General features: G+C 42.0%; 2 protein-coding genes and 1 long non-coding RNA gene across 3 annotated transcripts; 1 reads left to right on the top strand and 2 right to left on the bottom strand.

Moving 5' to 3' along the window:
* Positions 1-1,877: 1,877 nt before the first annotated feature.
* Positions 1,878-3,237, bottom strand: LOC140687300 (WAP four-disulfide core domain protein 15A-like). The gene is made up of 3 exons (XM_072943593.1): positions 2,920-3,237; positions 2,633-2,791; positions 1,878-2,057 (listed from the first exon to the last, which is right to left on the bottom strand). Exons 1-2 carry the CDS (start codon positions 2,999-3,001, stop codon positions 2,634-2,636), a joined length of 240 nt encoding a protein of 79 aa, XP_072799694.1. The 5' UTR covers positions 3,002-3,237; the 3' UTR covers positions 1,878-2,057; position 2,633.
* Positions 3,238-13,183: 9,946 nt separating this feature from the next.
* On the top strand, positions 13,184-15,786 carry LOC140687299 (uncharacterized). The gene is made up of 3 exons (XR_012061499.1): positions 13,184-13,261; positions 15,109-15,193; positions 15,493-15,786. It is a non-coding gene; the product is annotated as an uncharacterized lncRNA (long non-coding RNA).
* Positions 15,787-18,337: 2,551 nt separating this feature from the next.
* PI3 (peptidase inhibitor 3) lies at positions 18,338-19,845 on the bottom strand. Its single transcript, XM_031687584.2, has 3 exons — positions 19,764-19,845; positions 18,658-18,926; positions 18,338-18,420 (listed from the first exon to the last, which is right to left on the bottom strand). Exons 1-3 carry the CDS (start codon positions 19,843-19,845, stop codon positions 18,394-18,396), a joined length of 378 nt encoding a protein of 125 aa, XP_031543444.1. The 3' UTR covers positions 18,338-18,393.
* Positions 19,846-22,177: the final 2,332 nt, after the last annotated feature.

The following is a 22,177-nucleotide window of genomic DNA, read 5'->3' as shown; positions in this document are numbered from 1 at the left end:
GCCAAGGAAGGAGGTGGATTTGACAAGGGCACAAGAGATCATCTTTCTGGGAGGGTGAAAGCACTCCTCAGAGACCAAAAGGAAGGCATCTGCTTTCTGGAGGACCCCAGCTAACCCGCTCACTTGTTTGTTTTGGTTTGAATTGTTCAGGCAGTGAAGGGAAAGGCAGTGGGGAGGTAGAAGAAGATTAGGAAAAGAAAGAACGTATGTTTTTTTTTTTATCATAGACATTACTATCAAATAAAGAGGGCTATTAGATTCCACTAGAAGCATTAAAAAGAGTGAGGTCTCCATTTTATTTAAATGACAATAGTCACCATATACCTGAAAATGTATCACTTACAATGATATAAATAATGATGAAAAAAATACTATATGTAGACTTAGACCATTCTAGAAAATAAGTACTTCTTCAAAAATTAAAGATGTATGTGTCAAAGAAAATACATTAACAATTAAAAAAATTGTATACAATTTTAAAAGGTTACTTTCCATTTACAGTTATTTCAAAATATTGGCCATGGTCCCTGTGTTGTCCGCTACATCCTTGAGTCTATCTTATACCCAACAGTTTGTTCCTCCCACTCCCCCACATCTGCATTGCTCCACCCCACCCTCCCCTCTGATAAACACTAGTTTATTCTCTATATCTGTGAGTCTGCTGCTTTTATGTTATATTCACTAGTTTGTTGGAAAAATACCTTTTTGAAGATGTCTCTCCAAGACCTGAAATCCCTGTGTGATTCCAAATCAAGACTGAATCACATAAACAACAAAATCCTACCGTGTAGCACTGGGAACTATATCCAGTATCTTGAAATAACCTATAGTGATAAAGAATATGAAAAAGAATATATGTATATGTTTGACTGACTCCCTATGCTATATACCGGAAACTAACACAACATTGTAAATCAAATATACTTCAATAAAAAAAAAAAGAAGACTCAATTCCATAGCAGAAATGAGAAAATGCAAGGCTAAATAAATAACACTTCATTATTAGGTAGATTAGAGCCTCAAACCCCAAACTAAGATTCAGGTTTGCTAAGCAGGGCCACAGACAGGATTTCCTTTTTCTGGTTAATGACGGCCTAAATTTTAGACCCTAAAGTAGCCTAGAGCTCAGACCACGTCCTGGTCTATTTCCAGCCCAATGTCCCAAATCCAGTCCTAGATCATACTCCTCCCACACCTGGAAAGGCCACCAGCAGTAGTTCCAGAGACAATGTAGCAAAAAGATTTGCCCCTCCTCCTCAGGGTAAGAATGTCCCTCTTTCATCGGATCCTAACACAGAAACTGTGACTCAAAAAATGCCCTTGGAAGCTAACAGAGGATCTGAGTGTCAGGGGACATTAAAAAAACCTATCAGAAAAACAGAAGTGCAGGAACTGGTCAAAACTAAATGTGAAACAATGATTCCATCCTTTTTCACAAACCCTTAAAATCTCCCACAAAAGACTGAAGACAGAGAAAGGGGGTGGAGGAGGGAGAGAGACCCAGTAGTCATAGATTTTCATGTAGTTTTTTTTTTTTGACTTTTAAAATGTTTATTTTCTGTGCTGTACACCAGAAATTGACACATTCCAACTGACTGTACTTCAATAAAATAAAATAAAATAAAATGTTTGCTTTCTAGTTAGTGGCAGAAAATAATCTATACTGTGCCAAAACAATCTGAAAATTAAGAATTATATAGTGGCTACAGAAAAAATTTCTATCTCCATATTAAATATTTATTAAATTTTCTATATCCATATTAAACTAGATTCGTTGCTTAATTCTTCCCAAATAGGACAAGGTAATTAAGGCTTTCATAAACTCCTTTTTAGAATGGGCAACAATTATATCAGAGAAGAATGGTCAGATTTTCATGTAGTTTTAAATAGACAGCACTTTATTTCTTTGTGTTGTTTTCATACTAAGAAGCATTTAACCCCTGATGAAAGGAAATTTGGGGAATGAGGAGAACATGGAAGACTTGGAGATGAATTACCCAAGTCTGAGCCTGGACCACCCAGTGTCTTCTCGGGCCTGGTTAAGGAGGGGTTTCTGCCTGGAAAGAGAAGAGAGAATCAGAGATGTGGGGAGCTATAAACCAAGCAGGGAACACGCACTGGGTCCCATGACCACTGTAGTCTGAATCCTGCCAGGTACTCGCCTCCCAAGAGCGCTGAGATGTGATTCCAAGGAATCAGGGATCAGGAATTCTAGGCAAGTCACTCTAAAGAATTATAATCTTAGAATCCCTTTCCTCACTGTTTAAATGTGAAGAGGAATGTGATCCCTTCTGGCGAGCTATACGAAAACACAGTGGCAATGGAAAGTAGCCATGATAGAAATTCAATAATAGCTGAGACGCTTAGAGATAATCTTATCCACATCTCCCCATCATTTCACAGAAGAAAGATGCCCATTACATGAAAGAAACTGCATTTTCTGAGGAAGGAGGTCTATGGGCCTCTCTCTTGACTCACCTTGAGGAAAATTTCAGGGCAGATCTTAATTGAAAAGCTCTTATCGCAATGATTTCTCAGGGCACTGACAGCCCTCAACTCCCTCTGGGGGCGCCTGGCTCTTTGGGAGCGTTTCTGGGGCACAGTTGAGCAGGGTAGATGCGGGGATTCTCACCTCAGTCCAAAGTCGACCACGGATCCATACACTGAAGTCTACAGTTGTAGAAACAACACTTCTTGGACCCCTTGCAACCTCTATCACGCCGGCACAGAGGTAAAAGGGTGAAAGGGCAGGTCAGAAAAAACTCTGGGCAATATCCAGGTTTATTGACATCTGAGGGAAAAATGCCAGAAGTGAGGTGGGGGCACCAGAGCATCAGTGCCATCTTGTCCCCTGGACTCCTCGGAGGATGGGTACCCCCAACCCCAACCACACAGAGGACCGCCACACCCTCCATGCACCTTTCTGAAATCCAGGCTGTGCCGTGTGGAGGCAGAGCAGGAGGAAGATCACCGTGAGCGCAGAGAGGCTGCTCAGCTTCATAATGTGAGAAACGTGTGTGGGTGAACCCTGAGGCTCCGTCTCTGTTTATATCATCTCCGTCAGGGACCCGCCAGCAGGGGGCTCTCTAGTTCCCAGGGCCCAAGGTCAAAAGCCCCTGAATTTGACCAGGAAATATCAGCCCTCCTACCCCAAGAGAAAGGCACTGTAATAACCTCGGGGGCATAACTTCTGAGAGCCCACAAGTCCTCCCTCTTCTTCAGGGAGTGTCGAGACTGGACTGGCCCCCAATGATTCTTGCTTTACGCAGTGGATTTGGAGGCAAGAGGAGGGGTTTGTCTTTCCCAGGGCATTTATCAGATCTGGCAAACTCCGCCTTCTCACTATGTGTCCGGGACCATTTAAACCCCACTCCTCCCAACCGATTTCAGAAATGGGCACATTTGAGGAGTTTACTTTGAATACAGTAACATTTGAAACATACGCAGGCACAAAGACATGATAAGGAGCTATTAGCAAAATCGCATCTAGATTTATGGAGAATAGCATGCACTGGGCACTGCACAAGTTTAAGTTGTATGATGAGTGGTTTCTGCTTTAAAACACGTGTCTTAATATTTCCATGACTTTGTATAAACTTTATTTGTTAATTAGGTCAAAAGTCTACCTTGAGGTCATTTGGGAATGTGAAACCCAGATGGAAAAACCCTTCTGGCTCCTTCTGGCACTCCTGTAAAGTGTGTATTGTTTCTACTTGCTTGGTGGCAAAGAACATATCTATCTTAAGCAATGGTGAGAAACAGATTTAGGGGTGCACACAGGGGAATTGGTACCAGATGGGGGAGGCAGAAAATGCTGAGAAAAAACATGGCTCCTGGAGCAGCAACTCTGTCCACTGACTCCTCGCCTGCCTTCCTTTCCTCCCTACCCTCTCTTTCTCCCATCTTCCCTCCCCTTCCTCTCTCTTTGAAAAAAAATTTATTAGCGATATTTGCTGCAAATTTTGGCATTTTACAAAAAGAACAACAGGTCTTATTTAGTTGGTTTTCCACAGCACTGCAAATGCCCTTTTCTCTCTCCCTCCCTCCTTCTTTCCTTCCCTTCTTTCTTTCTTTCACTCTGCTCTGTCTTCTTTCCAGCTCTTCCTATAATTCCCCTGCCCTTCCTCTCTTCTTTTTTTTTTAAGAAAGGAATTATATTCTATGGTCTTTCTTCTAAGTAAAGACAGTTTAAAAAAATTCAGAGTTAAGCTGCATATGAAAATTGTTTTTTTATTGAGGCAAATTTGTTATATAGAAAAACTTAAAATTTTAGCATTATATAAATTATAATTTGATAATTGTGTACACTACAAAGGAATCACCACCATAAGTCTAGTTAGCATCCATCACCATACAATTGATCCCCTTCACCCATTTTACCCTCCCCTCAACCAACTTCCCCTCTGGTAACCACTGATCTGTTCTCTGCATCTATGACTTTGTTTTTGTTTTGTTTTAGATTCCACATATAAGTGAAATCATATGGTATTTGTCTTTCTCTGTCTAATTCATTTCACTTAACATCATACACTCTATGTCCATCCATGTTGCCACCAGTGGCAGGATTTCCTTCTTTTTTATGGCTGAATAATATTCCATTGTATATAAACCACATCTTCTTTATCCATTCATCCACTGGTGGGCACGTAAGTTGTTTCCATATCTTGGCTGGTATATGTAATGCTACTGGAGTCTTTAGGGTTTACTATATGTAACATCATGTCATCTGTAAATAGTGACAGCTTTATTTTTTCCTTTCTGATTTGGATGCCTTTTATTTCTTTTTCTTGCCTAACTGTTCTGGCCAGGGTTTTCAGTCCTATGTTGAATGAAAGTGGTGAGAGTGGGCATCCTTGTCTTATTTCTGATCTTAGAGGAAAAGCTTTCAGCTTTTCACCACTGGGTATAATACTAGCTGTGTGTTTGTCATATACGGTCATTATTCCAACAAGGAATAAATAGAGGAAATGTACCTCAACACCCAGTGTGTTGAGAGTGTTTATCATAAATGGATGCTGAATTTTGTCAAATGCTTTTTCTGCATCTACTGAGATGATCATATAATTTTTATCTTTTATTTTAGTAATTGGTATATCATATTGATTGATTTGCAGATATTGAACTATCCTTGCATCCCTGGAATAGATCACATTTAATCATGGTGTACAATCCTTTTAATATATTGTTGAATTCAGTTTGTGAATGATTGGTCAATAAATCCTAGATATGGTATCTTAATATGGGAAGGAAAAGCTCCTCCTGGAAAAATCAAGAAAAAGAAAGAGAATATTAAAATGCATAAAATTTAATATGAGAATGGGAAAATAATATACTCAAAGAAAAAAAAAAGACAGGAGGTTTAAAGTGTTTTGCTCAATTCCAAGCAAAATTATTTAACAACATAGAAAATGTAACAAAATCAATTACCTTAGTTGTTTTAAGAATAGAGAGAAAACCTAAACTATACCCATTATCATGAAAGAAATACAGAAATTTGTCCAAAAATTTTCTGCCCTAGCCCCACAAAGTGCTAGACCCAGGTGATTTAATATAGGACAAAAAGATGAGAGAAATCATAGTTGAAAGCTCCTGCAGAAACTTCCTTAAGACTGTGGAGGAAGAAATAGTTAGGACAAAGTAGCAGCCCCACATTAAGACATACAAGAGTAGAATGGATGACAGGGGCTTTCACCAGGGCGATAGTTTGGATCAGCTAGTACAGCAAAGGCCACTCCTCTCTACCACTTGTATGTGGAGTAGTACTGGTCTCCAAGAATTCTATACCCAGCAAAACTACCCTTGAAAAATGAAGAAGACATTAAGACACTCTCAGAAAAACAAAAACTGAAGGATTTCTTCATTATTAGACATGAACTACAAGAGATGCTAAATGAGTCTTGGAGTCCTGGGAGGTGGGGAATGAAAGAACATCTACCAAAAAAAAAACCTTGTAGAAACAGAGTCAATGGTACTTGAGCCACAATCCTCCCCCTACTGACCACCTCCCAGCTCAGCATGATGGAAGCTCCACTCTGGGCGCACAGAGCTAAGAAGTGGGGCCTCCCACTTCTCCCAGCTCCCTGTCTAAGGTTATGATGTTGCCCCAGGAGCGATAGGCTGCCAGCATATCTCAAACTCCCTCCGCCTCAGCTCTGTGTTTCGGAAGCTAAATTCCAGGTGAGTGTGGCCAAGAGGTAAGCAGCTCCATTCAACCACGTGAACTCCACTTGTAGGATTGAGGCTCTACCCCAGGGTCTGAAGGTCAAGAATGCTGAGGCCACAGCAGCCCTTGGCATGGCTCATTCATAGGGTGGGATTTTCATGTCAGAAAATGCATGCCCAAAAGACCAGAGGCTACTGCCCATGGACCGAATCCTGCTCGTAAAACAGAGGTGTCACCTCCAGAGAAGTGGACCACCATCTCCGACTTAGCTCTGTAGACATTAGCTCAGAGATTTTGCCCAGGTTAAGAGGCATTCTTCAACAATAGAGAACCCTAAAACTCTCCCTGAAGGAACTGACTTTTTTTGGAAACAGAGTCTAAGAAAGTTCAAGCTGAGAGAAACTCTTAAAAAATGGAGATTTTGGTGGTAAGCAATTAAGAGGAAACTGGCAGTTCTGGGAGAGCGAAAAACCCAACTACAGGCTAACTAGTTTACCTTTAAATCTGGAGGATTCAATTCCCAGGCAGATTCACAGAAAAAGAAAACTAAGAAGAACCTCGTGGGGTCGGAGCAAATCTCAAAGACGGACCTCAAAAACTACCTCTGCAAAGAGGCCCAAATGGTTGGATAAGATTGTGGAGCAATTTACACCACAGGGAATTTTGAGAAGAAATAGAACCATCAGCTGACAAGTTAGTGGAGCCTGAAAACTGAGTGTGATGCTGATGGAGTCACACGACTTAACAGGAAGATCAAGAAAGACAGAGGAGGAGACTGTCCTATGAAGACCTTCCTAAAGTAATAGTTACAGGCTGGCACGTGGGAAGGGACTTAAGCTTGTTGGAAATTTTCTGGTGTTTGAGTGTGTTTTGTACTTCGAGGGAGCCAGTGTTCTGGGGTAATGGGGCTGGGAGAGACCAGTGGTTCTCAATCACAGTGATTTTGCCCCATTGAGGACATTGGGCAATGCCTGGAGACGTTTTGTCACAGCTTAGGGGGATGATCTAGTCAGGGGAGGGCAGGAATGCTGCCAAACGTCCTATGATGCACAGGAAAGCCCCAATCCCCACAAAAAAAAGAAGTATCTGGCCTCAAATGTTAATAATGTCAAAGGTAAAATATCCTGGGTTAGACATATGGGGCCAGTATTTGTATTCATCAAGGACAATTCCCTTGGGGACATTTAAGGACAGAAAGGACGTGATTGGGTGTTGAGTCCTCCCTGAAAGCAGCATCATCAAGCAGATGGTAGTCAGCTGTCCTTCTGAGTCTTAGCCTTTGTGAAATAGCGGTTCTTCCAGTGGCTCTTCTGCTCACAATACCTAAAGGTCCTAATGCACAGATTCTAGATTCTCAGCAGAAGAACTTCAGCTCTTGGTGTTATTTAATTTTTTTTTTTTTGCATTTATTTATTTATTTATTTATTTATTTATTTATTTATTTATTTATTTATTTATTTATTTTTAATGGGACCCAAGACCTTGTGCATGGGTTCTACCACTGAACTATACCCACTCTCCCTTGTTTTATTTTAAAAGTCTTTTTTTAAATTAGGAATTTGATTTGATTTTTAGTTTTCTTACTTTTTTAGAATCCATTGAGCATCTCAGGAATGCGTTTGAAACTCTTCTAATTGTAATTTCCCTTTGCAACTAATTTTTTTTGTAATAAGGGCCCTATTTCAAGTTGAAACCTGTTCATTTTATTTATTTTTTAAAATTTTTATTGAAGCATAGTTGATTTACAATATTATATTAATTTCAGATGTACAGCATAGTGATGCAATATTTTTAATATTGCTACTCTATTTAAAGTTATTACAAAAAAATTGCTGTACACTATATCTCTGAAGTTGAAGCCTGTTTATGAAGAGACAAGTCATGTCTCACTCTACTTCAGGTGTTAAGTCCATCCCATAAAACTGTTTAAAATTTTCTAACTCTACTTTTAAAGGCTATCTTTATTTTATTACACTTTTGATTTTTTGTGCAATTTACCTTTGAGAGAAAGGCTTCTAGAATGACCCCAGTGTGTTTCCTTCTTTTCTGGTACTCTCCAGGCCATATTATATAATAAATTACTTTCTACCACAAATCAAATAACTTTCCTACAATCAATAACAGTGAGAAAATATAGTAAAAGATAAGATCCCATTCACAAAAATGGATGCAATATTTCTTTTACTATAAATTTGATGTCATTGCAATAAAATAACCAATAGTTGGGGTTTGTAAATGATTTTAAATTATTCTAAACACCACCTGGTGAAGTCCGCATTTGGGATTTGCCAGGAAAATACTGCTGATAAATTATCATGGGAGAAAGAGTTACACAATGACACTTTTTTTCCCCTCTGCTAGACACTGTCAGAAATTTCATTTTAGTTTTAAAATTTAATTTTAAATGGAGATATGATATATAACATTACATTAGCATCAGATGTACAACATGATGATTATTTATATACCCCGCAAAATGATCACCACAATAAGCCTAACGACCAATTTCAATGCCACTAAAGTTGTCATAAAAATATATCAACATAATTAGAACACACAGTAATGGCGAGGGACTATAGACAATGTAACTGAAGAAAAGAGAAACTCAGTGCCTATGGGAATTTATAAATGATAAAGGCAGAATTCAACATCACCAGAGAAATGTTAGATAATTCAGTAAATGGTATTGAGACAGATTTTCAGCAATTCAGGGGGAAATACTGGATTTCTGTCCCACCCATTATCTTAAAATAAGCTTTAAATGATCAAAGATTTAAACATAAAATACTCAAAGAATACGTAACTGAAGTTTTACACAATATGGATTTGGGGATGATTTTTCTGAGAGTCAATTGACAACAGTTAACCACATACAAGTGAAAAGCTTTTGTAGGGCAAAATCAAACAGTAGGAAAAATAATTAGAAATTGGAAAAACTTGAGTAAACACAAATGAGAAGACTATATATTCTATAATATATTGAAAGACCTTTACAACACAGTAAAGAAAATAGATCACCTAATTGAAACACGAACATGGGCCACGGATATATGGATTGCAGAAAAAGTAACGCAAGTGGCTAATACGTATATGAAAATAAATAAAACTTCACCTGTAATTAAAGAAATGCAAACTAAAGTAAACACAATCCCCTTTTTCCCCCCACAAGACTGGTTTCCCACCATTGATTGACTTTGGGCAATTTCCACCACCACTGGTCTCTGTCTCAGTTATTGTGAAATGGATGGCTTGGTGTCTTAGGACCCATCTTGTTTGAGAAAGACTCCAAGATTCTAAGCAAAGGTGTCTTTCCTGGTGAGGAGTAAATTGGCAAGAGAGGAGCCGAAAGATCATTGAGAGGACACCAAAATGATGCAGGACATGCATGATAATGGCTGACTTGGCAGATTGTGGTGCTTCAGTTTATAGCTGCCTTCTTCTCATCTTCTCCCCGAATCTACATTCTCTTTGATTCTACACTTTGGCTTGAGAAATTCTGTTACCCTGGAATTTCTGCTACGAATTTGATTTCTGGTGCAGGTAAGATGAGTAGATCAACAGGTCTTTTTTTGAAGGGTTACTAGTCCTCCTGCCTTATTCAACACCCTATAGAAAGAGAGATAGAGAAAAAACAACAACCATAATGTCAGGACAGGTGGTTGCCGGCCCCAACTCTGCCTTTGACCTCTAGTGTGGACTTTGATGGCTCCCCTCGACTTCAGATTTCTTGTCTTCTAGATAAGGGTGTTTGTCTGGATGATGTCAAAAGGGGCTCCAACTCCAAATTCAGTGGAATGTGGTTCAAAGCTTCTGGGACAAACTGAAAAGCACCTGGTGCTTGTGCATGACCCTTGTCACACTGGACTCCTGGGAACGGACGCACATGGCGAGAATAGAGCCTCCACATCCGAGAGGGTTCTGGACAAGGAGAGCCTAAGAAGTGGCCAGAGAACGTCCCAAGATTATCAGTGACCCCAAGGTGCACACAGAACCTTCAGATAAGACGTCAGGGCTTCATCTCAGCAAAAATAAAACTCCTCAGTTGGAGAACACGACGTCTCTGGGAGGAGCATGGCAGCGTTGAGCTGTCCCTAGTTAACAATTATTTTTTGGCTGCACTGGCCTGTCTGGGCACCTCAAGTGAGCATCTCTGGGTGGTTTCACTAACATCATGCAGCCTTAGGACTTCTCATCTCTCCCATGATCACCGTCTCACCTCACCCCTCCATGCGGTGTGGTTCCTGCCTTGATGAGGCAGTCGGTCCTTTAGTGAATATCAGCTGAGAGGCCCTGGAAGTCCTCCAGTCCAGTCCCCTTCCTTTTAACAGCTGTTTAAACTCTAGGCCAGAGGCTGGGACCAGAACACAGAATGCAGAGGAGAGTGCATAGCAGCTCAGAGTGCTCAGAATGGTTTAGACAACTCCCGTGTCTTGACTTTTAAGCATATATATACCCTTACTGTAAAGAAAGTGCATCCAACCACACAGTCTTGGGAGTAGGAGGCCAAGGCCATGTCCCCTACAGAAGCTGGGAAGTCCAGATGTCTGCTCCCTCTTCCTTCTTTGCGGCCACTACATGTGTGTGAGTGCTTGTTTTAAGAACATGTGCACAAACGCTGTCATGGATGTGAGGACTAGTGATGGTAAGAAGCAGACTCAGAGAAGGAAGAAGTGAGAATTTCTCCCGGCAGCCAATGGCTGCAGCTTCTCACTTCCAGGGAGAGAAGTGGAAGGGATGGCCAAGGCTGTGGCAATGTTGGCTGGATGAGATGTGACATCATCTGGCCCGGAGGCAGCAGTAGGGTGCTTTATTGTGAGTCAGGGGTAAACAACTGTGGGGGCAGGTATTATTGAAGAATGAGTGTCCTTGTGTTTAAAAACACTAAGTTGCAGACGAGGGAAGACAAGTATCATCTAGTGTGGGAAAGCTGGGAAGAGAACCTGGGGTGGAAATAGGGGCAGAAAAATGATCCACTAAAAATGACCTTGTCAAAGAAATTACTTCTGAGAAACCAATGGAAGAGGTGTCTTGCTATCTAGCCTGAGAAGAGAAGGCACTTTCCCAGGGACATTTCCATGGTGATGAGGGGAGTGTGGCTTTCTATTTCAGAAGTCGCAACATTTATGCTGCCCTTTGTAACTGCCAATGTGAAGAGTCTCTGGAGTTCATGGAGCGTGTGTAGTGGGTATCTGATGCTTGCTGACTGCCCACTATGTGGAAGTCTCTTTTTAGGTTTTGGCACCTCCCTTTTGAGTCCATATTTAAGTCTTTTTTTTTTCTTAACTTAAATTTTTTATTCGGAGATAATTATAGGTCTTATGCAGTAGCAGGAAATAATATAGAGAAATCCCATGTGCCCTTAACTCTGCATCCCCCAAAGGCAACATCTTGTAAAACTATACTGGTAATAAAGTTCACACTTTAAAAAGTGATGAGTTTTTGATGGTTCTCATGGAGTCCATTTAAAACCCCAAGGTATGTCTAGAACACTCATGTACAAATTGATAAAAGGGTTTGTTGCTGTTGTTGCTGCTGTTTTTGTTGTTGTTGTTAGGGATATCTAGGGAAGCAGGCTGTTCAAGAGCTTTCCTCAGATTATAGAAGGCTTGTTTAATACTTAGGCTCCCAAAATAGAGTGCTCTTAATGAAGGCTTAGCTATTTCATAAGGTGATGAAAGACATTCTGGCTTCCGACTGCAGAAACTGAATAAATCAGAGTCACTTTATTCTACCCCTATACCTAGGGCTGCGCTAACATACTTGGCAAATGTGATGCTCCCTCCTGGCATTTAAATCTCCACTGAGTGACCCAAAGCAGTGAGGACAAAGGGGCAGCCTTTCCCAGGGCAATGCAGTATTGTCATCCACAGCAGCACCCGATCAGAGACGTTGGTGGCTACAGTGAGTGTCCAGGACCACAGCAGCAGTGTCTGCATCACACACACAGCTGATGAGCTGTGGTTCTCGTTGTCATCGCGCTGCCTGGACACTCTCCTTCTTACAATGCCCTGAGCCTGAATTCTCATCATTCCGTGAGCCACATTTTTCAGATTGCCTTCTCAGGGGAGCAGGAACTGAAGCAAAGGAGGGCAAGTTTCATGGCAAAGTAACATCTGTGAAAGAGAGGAGAGGAAGCAGGGCTGGGTGCTGGGAGCATCTCCATGCTGACCTGACCTCATCTTTGCCAGCCCAGTGGGGAAGCTCTGGAGCAAGCATTTTCCATTAGAGGGGTCCTCCCTTGGGCAGAAAAGGAAGGATCCCTGAACCACAGCCTTACTCTGTCCCTGCCCAGGGGTCCCCGGGTATAGTGGGATCTCAGCTCGAGTACCAGGAAGTACCTGAGAAGCACTTGCTGTCAGTGATCAGCTCGTACACTCCTCGCAGCTGGCTGGCGAATGGCTTCTTAAAGGAGGTCTGACCCACACATCTCCTTGTGTTCTGGGGATTCACATCTCCATACACATTTGGGAACAGCTCTAGGGGGCTCTCTTTCTGCAGGAAGCCATAGAGGATGGAGGTCAGTGGGGCAAACAACAGCCTCAGTCCTTGCGATTGGTACTGGGGCTAAGCTGCTCCTCCTAAGAGTCCTCCTCTCACCCCGTTCTAGCCTCCTTGCCCTCAGCTACCATCATTGCTACTCTCTGTGGCTTACCTGGTGGTGTGACCCAAACTCTCGTTCCTAAGGGTAACCACACCCTTCCCAGGCCACGGTGGCTGCACACTGGTCCATTCACGGTGACATAGGGAAGGTAATACAAGATACTGTGCCTTTTTTCTGTGCATCTTCACTGCTCTCCCCCAGCTCTGCCTGGTCTCTCTGAGATCCAGCTCAAGGTTAGGAAAGGTCCTTTCTGATTGGTTTGGCAGGTGAGCTACTTAAAGAGTCTCTGCTCTGAATCTCATGAACTTTGTTTGCAGTCCACTTAGTAAAGCTGAAACATTATTCACTGTGAGCCTTGAAATTAAACAGCTTGACTCTATACCAGGGAAGATACAAAGTCACCCAAACAGCAACCATGTGGACGACATTCGCAGCCTCATTCCTCTCACAACCACCTTGTCCTGAGGATCTTGGGGTCAGGACAGCAGTCAAAAGCGGTGAGAAAAGAAGCTGGTCTGCAAAGTAGCCTCAGGATCATTTTTTTCTCTTTCAATGATGATATCCACTGTTACACTGTATTTTCTTTATTTCTGCTCCCTTCTTTTTTTAAAATCTAGGTTAAGTAGCTTGTGGTTTCATTATGTGGTAAATTTTTTAAAAATAAGATTTTGCTGTATGAATTAGATCTATTTCTTGATTTAATCAATTTGTTATTGTTATTATTATTAGCTTTAGCATTACTTTCCTTTAATTTTCCTTTGGTTTACTTTGTCCTTTTTTTAGTTCTTTGTGTTGAAATTTTGATTTGTCATTATTTCAGTGTTTCATTTTTATTGCTATAATTATATTAATGTTACTCAGCCATAAAAAATAAGGAGATCTGTCATTTGTGACATGATTGGACCTTGAGGACATTATGCTAGGTGAAATAAGTCAGAGAGAGAAAGGCAAATACTATACAGAGCCATTGTTGTGAATATTGAGATAAAAGTAGAAAACACAGAGAGTTGAGATTATTGAAAAGAAAAAGTGAGTAGGTGCTAAAGATCCTGTTGAAAAATGAACTTGACAGATTTGTAGATCATCTTGGCCAAATTGCTTCCACCAGCACCATCTTCCCCAATTTATCGTACTTTTCCATTGACACATTTTCTTGTGCTGCTCCATCACTCAAGAACATTGATCTCATCTTAGGGACCACCCTTCATGGTCCAGACCTTGTAAAACTGTCAATGCAACCTTACCAAGAAGTTAGCTCTAGGAGAGGGTGTGGAGAAAAGGGAACCCTCCTACACTGTTGGTGGGAATGTAGTTTGGTGCAGCCAATATGGAAAACTGTATGGAGATTCCTTAAAAAACTAAAAACAGACTTACCATATGATCTAGCAATCCCATTCCTGGGCACTTACCCAGAGAAAACTCTAATTCAAAAAGATACACGTCCCCCAGTGCTCATAGCAGCACTATTTATAATAGCCAAGATACAGAAGCAACTTAAATGTCCATCGGCAGATGATTGGTTAAAGTTGTGGTATTTATATATATAATGGAATACTACTCAGCCATAAAAAGAATAAAATAATGCCATTTGCAGCAACATGGGTGGACCTGGAAATCATCATTCAAGGAAGCCAGAAAGAGAAAGAAAAATGCCATATGATATTACCTATATGTGGAATATAAAAAAGTGACACAAATGAACTTATGTACAAAACAGAAACAGACTCACAGACATAAAAAACAAACTTATGGTTACCAGAAAGGAATGGGAGTGGGGAGGGATAAGTTGGGAGTTTGGGATTTGTAGATACTAACTACTATAAATCAAATAGATAAATAACAAGTTCTTACTGTATAGCATAGCAGACTACATTCAATACCTTGTAATAGCCTATAATGAAAAAGAATATGAAAACAAACACTATATATATATATAGCTGAATCACTCTGCTATACACCAGAAAGTGTAAAAACATTGTAAACTAACTATCTTTCAATTAAAAAAAAAGTTAGCTCTACATCTTGGTTTTGGATCTAAGCATTGCGGTGACGCATTCTGTGACTTTGGGAAACTCTTTATTGTCCCCTCTGGGCCTCGCATTTTTCATGTTTAATGTAAAGAGTGGTTCATGATAATCTCAAAGTGTACTGTTTGTTCTAAAGAGATGGAAGGCTGTGTGATCAGGGAAACTGCCAAGAGCTGATAAACATGAGTGCATGTTTTTACCCCCTCGGACTGGCACCCCTAAAGGGATGACACACATGCCTGACGGGAAAAGAGTCTCCGTGTTCCTCTTCTAGATAGGGCATAAGAAGTCCTTAGAGTTTCTCATAATCTTTGCAGCCACCGCTCAACTGTTCTGCCTCAGAGATGGCCATGACCAGTCAAAGAGGAGTCGAGGGCTCGCAACCTCGGAGAGGCGCTTGAGGTCGGTGGATGCTAGGCTCAGCGGGGGGAAGTTTGTGAGCAGGAATGTGGGTCTTTCCATGGGCACTGAGTGTCTAATACTTGTTCTTCTCACCAAGCTACTGTGAGGATGTCAAACGACGTTTTTTGTGTGTGACCTTCATGGTGCCTGGAAGTCACAAATTGACTTTCTTACCCTCCTGACTTTCCCCCCAGAGTTACTCACATAGACAGATGTGCCTCTACGGAGTTCTAGGTTAGTTGGAGTTTTAGTGCAAAGGGCTCAGAAACCTCCACTTGCTCTGGCCTTCTCTTTTACAGGTATTGTTGGTGAGGTTCGGAGAGTGTGCGGAACTCCGAGTCTAAGGGGATTGGAATGGAGGTTTGACTGATGACACAGGATTGCCTGCTTCTGAAATCCAGGAGGAAATCAGACAACAGAGGGCACCTGGAAGGAATCTGAGGCCTGATGTCTGAATGGGGATGAAAAGAATGGGGATGAAACTCTTCCCTGCCCAGATACAGCCTTCTAGGTGGGCAGAACCTGGCCCAAATGCGGACATGGAACCAGTGGATTCTTGGTCCAAAGTCAAAATGGGCCCTCATCATTTTGTGAACCCCCTTATTTCTCTGAATAAATAACTCCTCTTGACACTATAAATGATTGAAAAATACTAGTGGGGCTCCAGGTGTCAGGAGAAAAATGATCAGGTATCAGCTGGAATCACAGAAATGTACATTTGCAATAACGTTATAAAATATAATTTGTATAGTTTTATTTATTTATGTATTTTTAAATTTATTATTATTATTTTTTAATGGAAGTACTGGGAATTGAATCCAGCACCTCATGTATGCTGAGCACTCGCTCTGCTGCTGAGCTCTACCCATCCCCCCACTATTTGCAACAATTTAATCAGATCAGCCAGTTTCATTGAAAGGTAGGATGAACACTGGTCTAGGAGACAGGGAACCAGATCTTGGTGGCCCTGACTTGCTGAGTGAAATTAGGAAAGTGATTTCTCCCTAAATTTCTCCCTATAAAATGATATAAAGCAAAAGGGGAAAGTTCATCTACCCACAGTCTTTTTGTTGTCTCTTACCCCTTGCTTGGATCGTTTTGTTAATCTGGTGCCAAAATCATGGAAGCTGTGCAGTGTCAAAACTATTGTATCCTGGAAAGCTGGTATGAAAGGAGAGCTTTAATGTTCTCACCGTAACAACCACTGGCAAAATGGTTGTTATGTGAGGTGAAGGATTTGGTAACTATTTTCATTGTGGTAAACATTTTGCCGTGTATGCATGTATCAAGTCATCACACTGTACAACTTAAACGTATACAATGTTATATGTCAATTTTACCTCAATAAAGCGGGGGTAGGGGGACAACACTGAAAGGGTAAATATTGCTCTCTTCACTATAGAGAATCTAAACATTCAGGAACACACTAATTATTTATTCAAGAACTTTTTCTGTGCAACATGAACACTTGTTTAGGTTTCTCTTTTAAAGTTCTGCCTGCTTCTCATGTTGATTTATTGAGTGGTTTAATTGTGTTGATATTATAAGTGGGAATATTTTCCTTTTCCATTTTCTAGTTAGTGCCAGTTTATAATAAAAATAGGATTTATCATCACTTACTAACTGTGTGTCTTTGGGTGTTTAGCGAAACTTTCATGGCTTCAATCTTTTAATAAAAGTAAAGATGTATATACTACCTGTCTGAGAGAGGGCTAATGAGAAAAAAGATAAGACAATGCATATAATATACTTATTATAAGATCTGGAACAGAGAAAACACTGAAATACAGAAATGATTCTTAACCACCAATGGTATATTATGTATTTGTCAGGCCAGAAGTTCAGACACTGCTTTTGCCTACATACAGAATGCACAGTCCAGCCAATCCCTTGGAGAATGAGAGGGGACCCCTGGCTTGTAGCTCCTGGAAGAGGGACTAAGGGACACTGTGCCCTCAGTTCTCTCACTCCAAGCCTCTGTCCCCCAACCTTCACTCACAGCAGGAGCCCAACTCACACACACACACACACACACGCGCGTGCACGTGCATACACACACACATACACACACACGCACACACACACGTACACACACAAAAGAAGTGTTTCAGGGCCAGAAAATCAGGGCTGAACTGTACTTCCAGAATACTTTCATCCAACCCTCCTCAAGTTGGATAGACTACTGAGGCTCAGAGGGGGAGAAAGATTTGTCTGAGGTCAACCAGCAAGTGGAGAGGAGGCTGGGGCTGGAACTCCGGTCTCCTGACTCCCAAACCTGTGTCCTTCCCACCCCTCTCAACCCAAAATGCTCCCCCTCCTTGGCTTTGGCCTTCCCTGAGAACTTCACTGCACAAGGGCAGTAGGGCAGGGGAGCCAACGGCAGAGCCGCGAGGTCATTCAAGTTCGCCTCACAAAACCTTCCTCTTTCTTCACTCCCGGAGTCTGCTCTATCCCAGTGTGCATGTCTCCAGAGAACAGTATTCAGCAATCACAAGAAAGAGTCAAGGACTTAATGTGTCTTGCCTCCTCATTCACATCTTAAAATAGAAAGCTGGGAGGGGAGATTGCTTAACCCAAAGGAACTATGTGTTACTGGAGGCATCTCAGGCACGAACAGGTGAAATGCTTCACTAGCAAGGATTTTCCAGCATCTGTCTTCTTGGAAGGATACAGATCCCTGGGAAACATGAAAGGAAGGAGGGAGCTACAGGTGGAGGCATGAAGGTTCACTGGTCGCACTGACGGGGCTGATCACAGCCAGGTCACAAGTAGGGGATCAATGATGAAGGAAAGGAACTGCCTGAAATTTACACAACTTTTTGGGTTTTATTTGCCTGGTCTGCAGCCTAAGGCAAAATGTTCCCATTTCCTAGTGAAACGGAGACTGCAGTTCTTGGGTTGATTATTGGATTTCTAGAGTGATCGCCAGGAATGGGCCTCTCGTTCCAGCCCGGGCTCTCCTTCAGCTTCCAACGGGTCCCTCTTCCAGGGACCGGAAGTCCCAACACCACACCCATCTCCCCAGAGCTTCTAAGAGCCCAAAAGTCATAGGAGCCAGAAACAAATGAATCTGAAAGTGGTTTTTTATTGGAAAGTCCATGAGAGAGGCAGTCTAGGCTTGGGCATCCTGGATGAGAGGAAGAGGAGTAATGTAGGAGAGGTTAGCGCTGCCGGCACCAGGGCCTGCTTCCCTGGGGACTTCAACGTGCAGCAAGAATAGACTCCATCTGGTAGAAGAAGAGAGAATCAGAGATGTGATTCGGCAGGTCAGAGCACTCAGAGGCAGTGCGGGGCAGGGCTGAGTCTACATGTCACCCTTCTCAGGACCCAAGTTAGAGCCTCTGAATCCCCTCAGTCTCTCCATCACCTCCCTCTATCCTCTTCCCCACCAATCTGGGATCCTTCCCCACCACTCAGCCTCCCTGTGCCCTCAGGGGTCACCTCTCCCTCCACCCAGTTCTCACCTCAGCTGGGGAGCACCGCCACCCGCCAAGGCGCATCGGACAGCACTTGTAGGGCCATGGACAATCGGAATCCTTCACACACTGCTTAGGGAGATTTGGATCGTCCCACTCAACCAGCATCTTGGGGCAAAAACCAGGATTAGTGTAGAGTTCCATTAGGTTTTGTCCCTTAACTGGATCTTGTCCTTTGACTGGATCTTGACCTTCGACTGGATCTTGACCTTTGACCGGACCTCTGCCTTTATAAACACCCTGACCTTTAGGACGACCTGTTGAAAGAAGAAATATCCTCACATTTAGACCAGGTGCCTGGTTCAACTATCTAGTCTTTCCTCCAAGTCCAGCCACGGCTCACTGCAGTGTCCCTCAGACAGGGACTCATGGTAGAGGAGAGTCAACAGCGCTAGCTGAGGTCTGCGCTCTTGGAAGGCTTTTCCTGGGCCTTGGGGAAAGGGTCTATGGGTCCACTTCTCCCCTCTCTCCATTCTGGGTCCTGGGACTCCCATGAGGAGATTCCAGACTGGAGTGACTTCCAAAGGTGACAAGGACACATTGTCATCTTTGAGGGAACTGAGTGGAGGGAAAGAGCCATGAGACACCTGCCAGGAGACCCAAGCTCCAACCTGGTCCTGGAGATTGCCTTGACAATTCCTCACCCCTCTCTAGAACTCAATGTCCTCCTTAGGAAAATAAGAGTCTTCAAACTACATTATTTCTGAGTCCCTGATAGTCCCTAACTTCCTATTCAAGGACTGATGACTTAGGTGATTTTACAGGGCAGACAGGCAGGGGACAGACTCCATACTAACGGCCCAGCTTCAGGGGACGCCTCACTTCACCAAACGTTCTGTCCAAGTACCAACACTTGAGGCCAAGTCTACATCACCATGTTTCTTCCACAAATAGCACTGATATCTCAGTCCTGGGGTGGAAAGCATGTGGAGTCCACTGGGCAACTTCCTACTTCTCTGGATACACTGGAAACCTGCTGTCCAGGCTGAAGTCTGGGCTCTGGCCCAGCTTGCTGCTCCAGAAGTGCTCCCTCTAAGGACCCAGGCTGCCCCCAGCAGCCTCTCCTTCAACCCAGCCCTGTCTGGGCCACTCACCTTTTACAACAGCTGCCTCGGCTGCCAGTGTCCCAAGGACGAGGAGCACCGCCACCAGGACCAAGAAGCTTTGGGACCTCATGTTGTCAGGAAGGTGTATGGCTAAGAGCTGAGGTCAAGCTCTGTTTTATGCAGCCCCAGCTTGGCCTGGTGCCAAGGGCGGGTCTGTGGTTTCACAAGGGGCAAGACCTAGGTTTTTTAGTTCTACCAGGAAATATCTACCTCCATCCTGGGAGGGATCTTGTGCCTTTCCTCAAGGATTATTAACAGGGAGAGATGGCAGGTAGTGTTACACCATCTCTGAGAGCCCCAAGAGCTATCTCACTTTCTCACCAAGAAGCAGGGCTGGCTGGCCCTTGGGCCCCATTAAGATCAAATTCTTCATATTTAGAATGAATATGAAGCCCACTGAAGAGAAAGGAAATCACCCAAGGTCATTCAACAAGTCAGCAGTAGGTCCAGCTCTGTTTTCAAAGCCTAGGTGTTCCCCCATTACTCCCTGTTCTCGCAAGCCCCAGCCAGACCTACTCGAACAGTTTACCCTTCCCAGCATGAACCTCGGCTTTCCTTTCATTCTACCCTGACCCCAAGAAGAACTCTCGCAGGCAAGTTTGCCTTGAACATCTAATGACTTGATCACTGTACTTTTCCATTTCACAGGTAGTCTCTGAGATGCACCAGCAAAGTAATAGGGAAGGTGGAATTCTAGATCTGGAATGGCATGATGCCCTTGGGATCACAGTGAGAAAGGAGAAAACACTCATAAGATAAAAAGAAGAAAACAGAAATTATCTATAATGTAGACATCTGCAGTGCCTATATCTAACCTGCCTTCCTCCTTCTTAGAATAGTACTCTGTTTCTCCTGAAGAACTCTTGTTTCTTGGTACCATTAACCTATTAATCCAGTGGGGACTGCTAATCATGAAAGCTTGACACCTTTATTTGAATGGACACTAAGTGGAAGAGTGAAGTCCCTCCTTTTGATAAAGGTGGTAGAAATGAGCCTGGGAACTCCAGGAGCTATGGTTCCAGTCTGGGAGGGGGATCAACTTTTTGAGGAAAAAATGAACCTAATTCACTTAGAAAAGAAGAGGAATGATGGAAAGAGAGGATTCGAAAGGCATCAGCCTTCATCCCCCTTTACCTTGAGAGCAGCTCTTTCCATACCCTTCTGTCAGTTAGATTATGACTTAATAAATTGGCTTCCTGCCTAAGCTAGTCTGAGTTGGTATATTGTCACTGCTACCATAATTGAGAGTAATAAAAATACCCAGATTGGGTATTATCAGGGCCAGAACCTGAAGTGTGGAAATGACTGAGTTGAGTTCCTGGTGAGACACGAATGAAAGCAAACTAATTATTTTATAGTAAACCAGTTGTTGAAATCTCTATTCATTGTCTCTTTGGACTCAGACCACATGCCAACCAATGCTGAAACATTAAGGAGATATAAACAAATTTCAGAACATTGGAGGTTGTAGACAACTTAAAAAAAAAAAGCTCATTGCAAAATAAATTATCAAACCAAAAATCTATGTAGAACATATCTCTATTCTTCAAAGAATTAAAGCATCAAAATGGCAGACTGTACTCACCTACCAGATTTTTTTAAAAAAGCCTATTTCCTGTATTTGTGCTGTATTAACCCTTGCTCTTCCCCAATTTTTTCCCTCTCCATCCTCCCCAGAGGTAACCACCTTCCTGGATTTTCTCTTAATAGGCCTATTCAAGCATCTTGTCCATTTCTTATTGGGTTATCTTTTTCTTATTGATTTATAGAGAAAATAAAATCTCACACATTACTAGTGAGAGTATATATTCATGCAACCATTTGAAAATTAATTTGACATCAGAAAGTAAAATTGAACATGTGCATATGGGTATACAAAGGTAGTTTAATGCTAGAAACTCAATTTATGTAATTCTCCACACTAATAGATTAAGGAAAAAAAATATAAGCTTAGATACAGAGCAGCATTCAATAAAATTCAAGATGCAGTTGTGATACAGAAATAGCAAAATTAGGAATGAGGAATAATTTTTTTTGGTGGACATTTATACAAGCCTCTGTTTTGTACTGAACCAGATCACTTTTCATTCCCTTGTATTCTTTTCAAATTAGATTCTTGGTGATGGAAAACGTTATGAAAACATGTATGTAGAAATCATTCTTTTAAAGTGATAAAAACTACCCTATAGCAAACATCATACATAAATGTGAAAAGTTTTAACCTCTTCTTGTAAAATCAGGAACTATCCCCAATTCTATTCAGTATTATTCTGGACACTCTATTCTATAAATTCAGACAAACAGAAGAAATAAAAGGTGTAAGTATTAGAAAGAAAAAACAAAACTGTCATTATTCATAGATAATACAATTGCATTCATAAAATTTCAAACAAATCTACAGA

The sequence above is a fragment of the Vicugna pacos genome, chromosome 19 (assembly GCF_048564905.1).
Source record: "Vicugna pacos chromosome 19, VicPac4, whole genome shotgun sequence".
Lineage (NCBI taxonomy): Eukaryota > Metazoa > Chordata > Mammalia > Artiodactyla > Camelidae > Vicugna > Vicugna pacos.
Note: the sequence above shows the minus strand (reverse complement) of the source record. Positions and strands in the feature narration are given on the sequence as shown.